Genomic DNA, 13,558 nt, shown 5'->3' with positions numbered 1-13,558 from the left:
TTTGCCTCTTCGTGACGAGATCAGCGCGTAGATACAACTTGCTCAACGGTTGGAAAATCCGTCCTCTGTGATAGGAACAAGGCGCAGACATTCACAGGCCACTTGACCTCCGTGGAGATCTTGAAAGCTCAGGATATTGCTCCTCCTCATCCCTGGAAAGGTAGGGAAATGGATCTGAGGCTCAGGATACATAAGACCTACCGAAATTTCCGGGGAAGCTCTGTCTTTCCAGTTCAACCCTCAGGACCAACACATAGCAACTATTAGCAGTATGGAGAATGATGACCAAGAGAAGGCCGAGAGGAATGACGATTTCGAGACGGAGCACAATTCTCCCTTAGGCGAAAAGTCTACACAATGTCTAGAAAACTCTGCACCTGTCCACACATACCTCGACCGCGATGAGATTAACAGTCTCCGGGATGAGCATAAATATTATCTTCTAAACCACTACGGAACCCTAGACTTGGATCCCATCCCAGATTTGAATGATGCCGACCCATACAATTGGCCAAACTCGAAGAAATTGGCCAACCTCGTCCTGATTGCTTTTCACGCCATAATGGCACCTTTTACCGCTGCTTCAATCCAATCTGCGTTCGAAAGCGTTGGCGCGGATCTCCATGTCAGTCTTCAACGTACACCATATCTAACCTCCCTTCAGATCGTAATTCTTGGCGGCGCTCCGCTTCTATGGAGACCATTGTCCAATCGATTTGGGCGACGTCCTATTTTCCTCGTCTCCCTTATCTGCAGCCTTGTTGGCAATGTTGGTTGCGCAAACAGCCACTCATATGCTACCATGGCCCTGTGTCGTGCTATCGTTGCCTTCTTCATCTGTCCTCCCGCTGCGATCGGTAGTGTCGTCGTCACGGAGACGTTTTTCAAGAGGGATCCAGCACGATACATGGGCATCTGGACTCTCCTGACTACAATTGATGTGCCGGTCTCGCCGTTCATCTTTGGTTCTGTTGCACAAAGGGTGAACTATAGAGGGATCTTCTATGTGTTGGCTATTGTAAGCTCCAAATATCCCTCTATTTTCTTTATCCGCTCATGTGCCTTGAGACAAACGGGGTCCAGTTCATTCTCTACATCTTCCTCGGCCCTGAGACTCGATAAATCCGTACCGGTGTCATGCATACTGGTGCAGTATGCAAACAGAAATATTTCACCTTCAAGCGCATCGACCCCGCCCTTTGACGTGGTACGATTTCGTCCGGCCACTCCGATTTATACGCCATTCCCGGGTAATCATTCCAGATGCGGCGTACGCCATGATCCTCCTCTTTGGAAGTGTCATGATTACTGTGGAAGTGCCGCAGCTTTTTGGACCCAAGTTTCACTTCAATGCTCAGCAAATGGGATTGCAATTCATTGCGATGGTAACTGGTTCAGTGGGGGGAGAACAGATTGTGGATTGGGTCTATTCAAGAGAGAGATCTGTACTAACAGCTCTCTAGGGCGGTTACACATCCGACTGGTGGATGGATAGACGAAAGAGCAGGCTTGGTAGTCCTGCACCAGCCGAGTTCCGCTTGTGGCTCAGTATTGGTCACTTATTGACCACTGTGGGCATCATTGTTTTCTTAGTCCAATTGAACGTTTGCAGCCCCTTCATTACAACATTACGCCGCTTGTTGGTGCTGGCATTGCCAGCGCTGGGAACCAAATCGTTACAACAATCATGGTGACCTATGCTGTCGATTGCTACCGAGAAGATGTTGCAAGCGCGGGAGTATTCATCACTTTTGTGCGCCACATCTGGGGTTTCATTAGACCCTTCCTAGTTCCCACAGATGTTTACTGAAACTGGGCTTCATGCTTTAGCTGGAGTTTCGACGGTGTTGATGGTCGCGGTCAGCATTCTTCTGATAAGCTTTATTTAATGGAGAGGTGGACAGTTGAGATAGTTCGAATAAACGGTCGATTTAGGCTTGTCACATTGAAGTCTCAAATTTGCAACAGACTTTCCTGTCGTTCTATCAGCCGCGAGGCTTGGACATTCAGACTGAATCCGACCGGAACACAGTCAGCAAACTCGTGTGGATCGAGCCAAGCCAAGCCAAACCTGCAAAGTAGGAAAATGGGCGAGAACGAAGAAACGATACCCAAAGGCTACAATCCTCAACTAGAGTTCTTGACAGCTGAAAAGAATGTGCACGTTCGCCTGCACAGAGAGAAACTCATGAAATATTCCCGTGAGGCATTCGGGGAAGTGGAGTGGGATCCGAAGGAAAGCACAATCTTCTCCAATCGGCGCATGTGGGGTCGAAGTCTGAGAAAACTTTCCCCATTTGGAGCAAATGTGGAGCAGGAATCTGGCAAGCATTCAAAAGCCAACGCAACTAATTTGCCTTCGAGGCAAAGCTCATCGACCGTCGTGTTGAACGAACAGAAGCTTCAGCGATATGAAGTCCCCCGTTCGATATAGTGATCCTGAATATCAACAGAATCATCGCAACCTCTTTGCGCAAGCTCTTTTGTGTCCCCTTGCGGATGTCCTTCCTCCAGGTGTGAACCAACAACAGTTTGATCGCGCGTTCGACGAGTTTGAAGATGCGGTGGGGAAGGAGAATTCCTTTCGAGGTCAAGCATTGGAAGAGTATGTAGATCCGTACGAGCTATGGGAGGAAGAGGGGAAAAGGAAAATGCCGAGTGCGGCGGTATGGTAAGTTTCGGCATCAGCAATGCATGTCTAAGTGTTACTGAAACCACAGCCCTTCTTCGATGGATGAGCTCCGAGCGGCCCTTAAAGTCGCCAATAAGTTCAGTATTCCTGTCTGGACTTTCTCGCGAGGAAAGAACTTGGGGTGAGTGGACTGCTGAACCAGTATATGACTAAATTCAAGAACTAAGATTGTAGATATGGCGGACCAGCTCCAAGACTTAATGGGTCGGTTGCACTTGACCTACATCGCATGAACAAGATAATCGAGGTCAATGACGAATTTTCTTACGCGGTTGTCGAGCCTGGGGTCACCTTTACTGACCTGTACCTCTACTGTGTCGAGCACAAACTCCGGGTCTGGCCAAGTGTACCTTCGTTGGGATGGGGAAGCGTTGTAGGGAATGTACGTGGTCTAATTGCATAGAATGACAGAGATACTGACATTCCAACGGACTGTGGACCGGGGCACTGGCTTCACACCAACAGCGACACACCATCAACACATCAGTGGCATGGAGATCATGCTTGCGGACGGCGACCTTGTGCGGACAGGGCAATTTGCGATATCTAATTCACCGTCAGCACATTTATCGAAATTTAGCTTCGGCCCGTCCATCGAAGGTTTGTTTCTGCAGAGCAATCTAGGCATCGTCACCAAGATGGGAATATGGCTTCATCCACAACCGCAAGCCTACATGTCTTGCACGTTTGACATGCCCAATTTCGAAGATGTGGAAGTCATCGTTGATATATTTGGATCATTACGGAGAGATGGACTATTGCCGAACACAGTATACGTCTCTAATATTGTGGAATGGTTGGGTATGACTGGCAAACGTGCTGAGTTGTGGCCACAAGAAGGTCCGATTCCTGACTGGCGGCTCTGCGAACTTCAGAAACAACTGGGCTTCGGATATTGGAACGTCAAATTTGGTTTGTATGGCGCAAAGGGGGTAGTACAATCTCACTTTGATGAACTGAAGAGGATAATCGGACAAAAAGCGCCTGGCTCGGTGCACCGTCTTCAAGGTCACCTCTTCTCTGCGGAGGACGGTAAGCTTCTGGAAGCAACATCTATCCCGGATCCACATGGTGGCTTCTTTGTTGGAGTGCCCAGTCTGTGGAGCCTACCAATGACGAGATACAGACTGCCGAAAGAAAAGTTCGGCATCGGCGCCCATGCGGACTATTCTCCCATCATTCCTTCTGATGGAAAAAAGGTTCTTGAGTGGGTGAAAACTGCTCGAGGCATTTGTGAAGGTCAGGGATTTGACCTCTTCTGCGACTTCTTCATGCATGAACGACATCTTATTTTCGTCAATATGATGGTCTTCGACAAGGCAAATCCAGGCCATCGCAAAGCCGTTGACACCATCTTCCGAGATCTATATAAAGAAGGCCGCCAGAGGGGTTTCAGTAAATATCGGTCTCATATCAATTACATGGGTATGACAGAATTCCATCTATCTAAGGTTATTTCTCACAACGATTACAGATCTGGTTGCGGACGCGTATGACTTCAACGACCATGCGTACCGGAGATTTGTAGAGAGGTTGAAGGTATGCTACATAGTAGACCTCCTCACTCTAATACTCACTGACTGATTTGGAAGGATACGGTTGATCCAAATGGAATTCTCTCTCCAGGGAAGCAAGGGATATGGCCTGCAAAGTATCGTCACTACAGAGAAAAGCTGTGATAGACACCCGCTTCTCTGGCTTGGTTTCGGGGTAGGCTTCATATTTATTTAGCCATCCATGTATAAGCCAAGGCTACATGTTCGTCATATTAGCTCTATTTCATCACGTCAATTCCCACTGTTTTCTCTTCGAACTTCATATTGTGGTAAACAGTGGTATGACTACCAAAATAGCTGATGCAGCTTCCTACTCAAGCCTCATTACTTTCGCCAGAGGCTCAGTGCCTAACTTCTCCCATGCCCTTATGTAAACAACAACCCACCTTCTTTGTCCATCGTTGGATGGTAGGCCTTCGGGCCGTGCATTTAGATTGGAACTGACCCCGTGCCGCATGTCTGGTTGCACTTGCGCATTCGGCCGTGCCGGATCCGATAAGAAATAATCTGCCAGCAGATCCCGAATCAAGTCGGTTACTTCGGGTGATCGACGGGAGTCACCTGAGAGGATAAATATCTTTCCCAGGAACTGCGTCCCTGGGATCGTGGAAAAGTAGGGTCCTGGTAGTGCCTTCGGCTGAAGCGATGGTGAGATCCTGAAGGAAAGGCCGCCGCCGCCAAAACGATATTCCAAGTTCACTAGAAGAACGAGGAGGAATGGAAAGGGGAAGGTGGGGGTTAGGGGGTCCAGATATAGCAGAAGGTGAAGCATAAGTGGCGGTAAATCCCTAGATCCGCCTTTGGCCGCGTTAACAACCTTACTGCCTCTTTCATCACACTCTTTATATGGATTACAAACCCACCAACGGGACGAGCACCCCCAGGTATCCTTTTCCTCATGATCTAATCGATTTCGTTACTTCTAGCGGGCATAACTTCGCTGAGGATAAGGGCATAGTAGTGGGCGTGTTTAGGCTCAGAGAGTCTCCATACATCTTAACACGCTTAAGGTTAGGCCTATCCCTAAGAATTTCCTATCCAAAATATGGTTCATTATCCTACCCAGACTAATGATTACTCCCCATACAAAATGTATAGAACCCTAAACCCTAGTCTTAGCGACTTAACTTTAGGATAATAATTGACTTCTCTTTAGACTAATAATTAGTTCTCGAGCGATTACGGTTTTACATTTAGAGTATATTATAATAGAGGCTCGTAGTTTATAACTTACGTAATTTACACTACGATTATACTTCGTAGATAGGTAGAATCGTAGATAGAAAATTAATCATTTTATATAGGAGGAACATTAAAATTTCTACGGGAAAGTTAAGAAAAGGGACTTAAGGGTTAGAGTTAAAGAATAGCTAGAGTTAATCCTAAGGGTAGCTAGAGTTAAGTCCGAACTAAGCTAAGTAAGTAAAATTAGTAGAGTTAGGAGTTATAGGTAAATCTAGTAGAATAGATAGGATAGATATAATATAAATAATAGATAACGTGGGTGCATAGCGAGTCGCGCAGCATAGCGAGTCGCGCACTTTCCGCGCTATATATTACCTTCAACTTATTTCTTTAAGTACTCCACCAAAATAAATGGAATCGACTTAGAAAGAAGCTAGAATACTTCTTACCCTTTAAGCTCTTAAATAAGATCCTAAACAGAGCGTACGATCTATTACTAAAGTCTATAATATCCCTAAAGTAACCCTCCGTAATCGAAGGAAGGGTCGACCTTTCTGACGCGACTAACTAGCGAATTCTCGAAATTTAACTAACCTTAAAGAATCAGTCCTCGTACGAGAGGTCCTTAACCTATATACGCGAGGATTTCCTCCCCGACTTAGTGATGTAGGAGATATAGCTAATAAACTACGTATAACGCGTAGCGCGTTACGCGTCGGACCTCGCTAGGCATCGAACTTTATTAAACGACATTAAGAGCTACGAACGCGATTTATACGTAGATATAACTACTAGAGAGCCTAATACGAAGATCTAGTAATTATTTAAGCCTAGTTTAACCTCGTACGGAACGTAATAGCTAAGTATAGGATCTATAAAGATAACACTTAGAACTTTAACGAGACTAGGTTTATGATAGGTCTAATCTCGTCCGTAATAGTTATAACGAGTTCTGAAGGGTATGGAAAGGTTAAGATAGTATAGTCTAGTAATCGAGAATAGACTATAGTAATCTAGAGTGTTAATTCATACGGCTAGGCTATATCGCCTTTTATCGTAGTCACTAGTAAGTATCACCTCGCATTATAGTACCGAGACAGTCCCCTTCCGTCCGACTAGGTTATCGCACTTAGCGATAATAGATAGATAACGAACGAGATTAGTCTTAATTAGGTCAAATACTTTAATAAATATAGTCGTAGTCGTATAAAGGGTACGTTTCGTCTATTAATCCTAGACGACTATAAAAGTCATCACTTAGTGGATTTTAAGGCTTACTATAAGGAGAATAACATTATTACACTCTATATACCTATATATTTATCGTATCTACTTTAACTACTTAACGTTAGGTGTTTTAGTCCCTTAAAGCGATCGTACGGTAAAGAAATCGAGAACCTAATCTAGATATACGTAACCTACATTACTAAGGTCGAGTTCTTTACTACGTTTAAGAACGCTTTTTTTACTTCCTTTAGCGAAGATAACGTATAAGGAGATTTCCGAGGGGTAGGGCTTATCCCTTTTAATCTAGATATAGTCCTTTCGAAGCTAGATATAAAGCTTTAGACGCTAATACTACTAATACTCCTCTCGTTAATAACTACTCCTTAGGTCTCTAAGACGCTATAGACTACGTACGAAGTAACTTTATAGTCTGATTTTATTAAGGGGAAAGTCGCTTAATATTAAGATAGCTCTCTAATAGCGATTTATGAGGCGATAGACTAGATAGTGAAAGGTACGACTACTATAATATATCAAATAGTATTAATAAAGGATCGTATCTAGGAGCTTAAAGAGGTAAATCGTACGCTAAGTAAGCGTCGTAGAGAGAAAAGGATACGGATCCAATAAGGAGGATCACTTACTATACGAGATACGTAGGATATGATTAACTAGAGGGATATGGATAAGTAGGTAGAGTAAGAAAAGCGTATAAGTAGTAGTTATACGAGAGGGGGTGAGCTAACTTAACGACGATATAGTACCTATAGAAAGTCTAGGCATAATGCACGTACGTATTAAGAGGATAAAGAAATATCTAATATATCTAGTTCTGAGTAGATTAAGTGAATTTATCTTAGGTTAGTAGTGTAATTGAATTAGATTGTCGTACGGTGGTGGTTAGGTGCGTGACTCGCTATGCTGCGCGACTCCTATGCACCCACGTTATAAGGACTTTAAGTTAAAGTATAATAGTTTACTAGTTACTATTAAATTTACGTTCATTAGTATAATTAGTTATTCGACGATAATAATAGCATTAGTTAAGGATAAACCTATCTAAGTTAAGGAAGTATTTTAGTACTCGTACCGTATCTAACTCCTTATTTACCGTTAATATTAATATACTATATAACTAAAGTAGATTACTAGTCATTTATAGCGATAATAGTATTAATTAAGCCCGTTAGATACCTACTAATGTGCTTAATAGTACCCATTGAAGGATACTAAGATTTTTTATACAATAGGTACTAAGGAAATTTAAAGTCGAATATCTCTTAGTACCCACCGTAAAATTCGATCGTTTTTTTAAGTATCATTAGAGTTAAGATATATTTTATAAGTATATATAGTTAGATTTCTAAGTATTAGCGTAATCTACTAGTTATAGAGTTAACTCTAGAGGAGAAATACTCTCTATTATAAAATCGCTTATATCTTACGAACTAGAAATTTTCGAAGTTAATCTTTTTAGCCTAGGAAGTATTAGTTATGGAACTCAAGCTGAGTTCCGTCACGTACACTAATAAACTTAGGGTTATTCATGCAAAGTTCCTTCATATAAAGTTCTCAGCCACTATGTAAGCTTAGAAGCTAAAACTTTTGCTATAGAGTCTACTTAGTCATTCAAGGTCGGCCCCTAGGAAGTATTAGTTATGGAACTCAAGCTGAGTTCCGTTACGTATACTAACAAACTTAGGGTTATTCATATAAAGTTCCTTCATATAAAGTTCTTAGCCACTATATAAGCTTAGAAGCTAAAACTTTTACTATAGAGTTTACTTAGTCATTTAAGGTCGGCCCCTTAAATTCATTATACTATCTTACTAGGTAAGGGCGTAAAGTAACGGTAGAAATTTAAGGTAGTATAGGGGTTAGGGTAGAGGTGCGCGAGGCTAAGCGAGGCTATACGACTATATAAATATTCGTAGCTTATACGCGTAGTACTATCTAAAGGCATAGACTTATAGAATATAATATTTCTATAACGAAGTTATTATTAAGCAGCTATTTAGGATAGCTAGTTACGTAATATATCCACTAGGACTATTATTCTTAACTAAGTACTGTATACTACTCTATCTATACTATAAAGTAGCTATTCGCCCTAGGAAGGTAATTAAAGTTCACTAACATAATGTCTATTAGTGGATAGGCCATTAACTTTAAGATATACTAGTATACGTCGCTACTTTAATAATATAAGACCCCTAGGAAGTATTAGTTATGGAACTCAAGCTGAGTTCCGTCACGTACACTAATAAACTTAGGGTTATTTATGTAAAGTTCCTTCATGTAAAGTTCTCAGTCACTATATAAGCTTAGAAGCTAAAACTTTTACTATAGAGTCTACTTAGTCATTTAAGGTCGGCCCCTCGAATTCATTATACTATCTTACTAAGTAAGGGCGTAAAGTGACGGTAGAAATTTAAGGTAGTATAGGGGTTAGGGTAGGGGTGCGCGAGGCTAAGCGAGGCTACGCGATCATATAAATATTCGTAGCTTATACGCGTAGTACTATCTAAAGGCATAGACTTATAGAATATAACATTTCTATAACGAAGTTATTATTAAGTAGCTATTTAGGATAGCTAGTTACGTAATATATCCACTAGGACTATTATTCTTAACTAAGTACCATATACTACTCTATCTATACTATAAAGTAGCTATTCGCCCTAGGAAGATAATTAAAGTCCACTAGCGTAATGTCTATTAGTGGATAGACTATCAACTTTAAGATATACTAGTATACGTCGTTACTTTAATAATATAAGACCCCTCTACGGTCTATATACCGGTATAGAGTACTCCGATTCCCGAATTACCTATATTTACTAAGTATAGCTATAATAGCTATAATTACTTAACGTAGAGTCGTAAGCGCTAAGAACGTCACGATCGAGAGGAGTCTCATCCGGAGAGCGAGACTAACTAGACTTAGGTTTAGCTATAGATATATTCTCATAGTTGATTTGCTAAGTACTAGACTATTCATAATAAGGAAGAGGAAGAAGAGGAGGGCGACTTTACTACTACTATACCGTCTTCTATTAGTTTTACGTAGGCTAATATAGTTACGCGCTAGAAGTAACGGGACGATAAATAACGACGGAAGTATCTTAAAGAAGTAGATAACCCGGAGAATCTAACTAAGATATCGATATAGGTTAAGGAGATAGGATAGGCTACCTACTTTAAGGGTAAAAACCCATTATTAATTTATAATACTAATATACTACTAACTACTAAAAAAAGACTCAGTAGTGGATCTCGTTAGTCACACTACACTAGCGAGACTTAAGAGCGATAGGAGTAACTAACGGTAACGGTTAAGAGTGTCGAACGAATAATCGTGAAGTACTATAAACGTCTTACTCGGGTACCGTATGAGACATTACGCTAACTAAATGAGATTAACCCTAGTAAAGCTCCACTAATGCCATTTAAGGTTAAGAGCTCGAAAAAGTCTATGCTAGACTACCATAAGTATATCAAGCGGTATCTAATCTACTATCTTCGCGTAGGCTTACTATCCCGTAAGGAGGTCTAAGCTTAGTATAGCATCACGTTAACCCCTAATCAGCGGTAGCTCTTAGACTAGATTAGTATTGCCACCGCGGAAGTAGCTCGCAGTATACGATTAGTACGTAGAGCGGTTAACGCCGACAATAACGACGAGGATCACTAGGGGCGATACTAGGTACTAGATCAGGCGGTCTTTAAGTTTTAGATTATGTTATGGAAGTAGAATATAGTATTTTAGGTCTATATTAACCCGCTCTTATACTTTACCGTCGTATTAGGCATTCGTAAGCTAAGTAGCTAGGTAGAGGCTTCTATATTCACTAGTATACTAACTAGCTTAATATAGTATAGTTACGTAGCGATATTAGAGTATATCTTCGAGATACTACTAGATAATCCTACTAAGCTCACTATATCTAACATAGAATATTTCTTCGACTAATATCGCTAGTAACTCATAGATAGGATATATACGCCGTTCAGTACTATCGTACGATAGATAGCGTATAGTAAGGGATATTAAGAGAAGACCGGTAGATAAGCTAAGGTAACGTAGGACTAGAATAGGTTAGGGTTACAATATCTTAGTCAGCCGATCGCATTAAGAGACGTTAGGTACGCTCTCTAGGCCGGTATGGATAAAGCTACTCAGTTTCTAGATCAACTACTCTTCGAACCGTAGACTACGGCGGTAAAGTAGATTAATCTACTATGGATTCGAGACTTGCTCGTCTATTAAGGACCCGACTACTTATTCGCCACTAATACGCGGAATTAATAGCTCCGGCCTAGGTAGGAGTTTCTAGCCGAGCGTACCCGTACTATCTATAGGTAGTAGTCTCCTAAGACTAGGTGGAATCGTACGAAAGTGTAGATATACTTATAATAGGTAAAGGGATTTTAAGCTATTTAACTTATTAATAATTATTTATAGGTTAGGTAGCCCGGTTAAGGACCTAAGGCTATAGAGATACTCTACTATAACGTATAGTAGGTGAGTAGGAACGTTAAGGTAGTTAATAGGTAGGTAGTGCTTATCACTAATCGTGATAAGAGTTAAGCTATCCGCGGATTAGGTCGTAAGGTAGCGCAGTGGCTTTCGCTATAGGAGAGCTAGAGGAATGTAGCGTATATCGCGTAAGTAATTCTATTTAAATAACATCTTCGCGAGGAGATAGGTCTCACCTAAGTAGACGACTCGCTTATACTATATCTATAGAAAGACACTCGCTCTAGGCTTCATAATACGGCTACACTAAGTATAGGTTTAGCGCGGTTATTTAGCGCTTATACTAGGGTTGAGCTTAGTATATCCATATATTAATACTTTACCATCGCATTAGTGCGTAAAATCAAAGGTATCGTCGTGCGGTAGGTAGAGATAGAGATTAGAGACCGGGCGGTAGACGACTCAATAGATAACTAGGTCACTAGTGCGCCGTAATAGAAGGCTAAACTAAACTACATCTAGGATCTATAGGCTATATACAGTAGTAAGCTAGCCCGTTTATAATACGCACTAGATACCCAGTTCCCTAGCCATCTATAACCCGAGATAATAGGGTAGTACTACGAGATTAGTAGTATCTAGTATCAGTTCTTATAGGGCTTAGTTAAGGCGGTATTAGACACTAGCGGATCTACGAAGTAATCGCGCATTAGGCCTGATTCTAGTGACGAAGCTCGACCTATAAAACGATAGCGGCGGGAAGAAATAGTGAGCGAGGCATTAATTCAACGGAGGTTACGAGAGTTACTAAGGCCGACTGTAGTGTGGAAGAGTATAGAGTAAGGGTAGGCGGTAGAGCGGATTCTGGCGATAAAGGCACTAGAGTAGCTAATTATAGTACTACCTATAGGTAGTAGGAAGAGTCTACTATTTATACTACTAGCGATCTTAAAAGAGAGGGATAGTGAGACTACCGTAGTAGTAGTACCGTTTACCGCGTTAATTCGCGATATAGTGCGGTAGGTACGCGAGCTTAGCGTTAACTATATTCACTAGTAATCTACGTTGACTATAGAGCGTAAGGAATCGGAACAATAAGCTTGTCTCGTAGTAGTTAATGTGGATCTTATAGAGGCTAGTGAATTTATATAGTATCTAGATCACTTATAACGACTAGGCGTACTAAAGGAGATCTTTGTAGATAAGAGTTATACGCTAGTATAGGATATTAGTTACTAAGAAGGGCTCTTAAGGATGGTTAACTTATATCGCTATAACTACGCGATAGTCTTTCTTACCGCGACTCTACCTAGATATATTAAACGACGTTTATAATAGACGATATTAATTGATAAAGCTATTATTATCCGGATAAGTACTATTAAATATAATATCCGATATTAGGTATAGGAGGTCTCACGAACTAGAGACGTAGCGTAGGAGGTAGAGAAAGTAGTTAGTTAGCTTAGAGTCCATATAGTCCGGGATTAGAAGGGCGTAATATACTATCGGACGTATATAGAGGCCGAGAGTATAGCCAAATAATACTCTGGGGGAAAAAGGGCGTAGGGCCACCAGGTTAGGGCTAGGATAGGGCGCGGAAATGGGGTGGAGGAGGAGGAGGAGGAGGAGGAGGGGGAGGGTTAGGAGGAGGAGGAGGAGGAGAAGGAGGAGGAGGAGGAGGAGGAGGAGGAGGAGGAGGAGGAGGAGGAAAGGGGAGGGTTATGTAGGGGGTAATGAATCTAACCCGCTCGCTATCTATCTACCCATCCACCCATCTACCTATCCACCTATCCATCTATCTATCCGTCCATCACCGTCCTCCACCTAAGTATTATCCCCTAGGGGATAGGGTCCAAGTGTTGTCCCTCAGGGGATAGCGTCGCCATCTCCCAGACCAGGTCGAGGCGGTCCGGGAGATGAGGAGGGAGACTAGTGGGGGTCTATCCCCTAGGGGATAGACTAGATAGACTAGATAGACCAGACGGAACCAGCGGGTTTCAACAGCCCCCCTCCTCAACTATCAAACTCCTCAATCCCCCCTTCCCTCCACCTCCTAACCTATATAAAACCCTCTCCCCCTCCTCCCCCCCCGGCCCTCCGGGCGCTCTCTTCCTACGCTTCCTTCAGACTACGGCCCTTACGCGACTTAAGTCACTATTATCATAAAGCGGAGCGGTAGCGCCCCTCCTAACGAGCCCGCCGCGAAGTGACGGCGCCCTTATAACGTACTCACGCCCCCCTTACCCACCTCGCCATCGCGTAGCTAGCTATCCCTACTAGAACGGGTAGAGCCCTACTAGCTCACCACTACTATCTTCCCAACCAACGTCCTAACGCCGGTCTAGCGGTAGGGCACTAATCGCCCTATTAACGCCGCGCACCGACGGTAGCTCTACTAGGCCTTCGCGGTAGGAC

The 13,558-nt window shown here is 42.5% G+C and overlaps 1 protein-coding gene across 1 annotated transcript; it reads left to right on the top strand.

Annotated features, from left to right (window-relative positions):
- Window positions 1-271: 271 nt before the first annotated feature.
- On the top strand, window positions 272-4,371 carry PV07_06414 (uncharacterized protein; the record flags this gene model as incomplete). Its single annotated transcript, XM_016393392.1, has 7 exons — window positions 272-1,018; window positions 2,454-2,671; window positions 2,721-2,813; window positions 2,867-3,036; window positions 3,104-4,117; window positions 4,167-4,231; window positions 4,285-4,371. 7 exons carry the CDS (start codon window positions 272-274, stop codon window positions 4,369-4,371), a joined length of 2,394 nt encoding a protein of 797 aa, XP_016246811.1.
- Window positions 4,372-13,558: the final 9,187 nt, after the last annotated feature.

This window comes from Cladophialophora immunda (genome assembly GCF_000835495.1).
Source record: "Cladophialophora immunda strain CBS 83496 unplaced genomic scaffold supercont1.4, whole genome shotgun sequence".
Classification (NCBI taxonomy): Eukaryota; Fungi; Ascomycota; class Eurotiomycetes; order Chaetothyriales; family Herpotrichiellaceae; genus Cladophialophora; species Cladophialophora immunda.
This window is presented reverse-complemented; position numbering and strand designations above follow the sequence as displayed.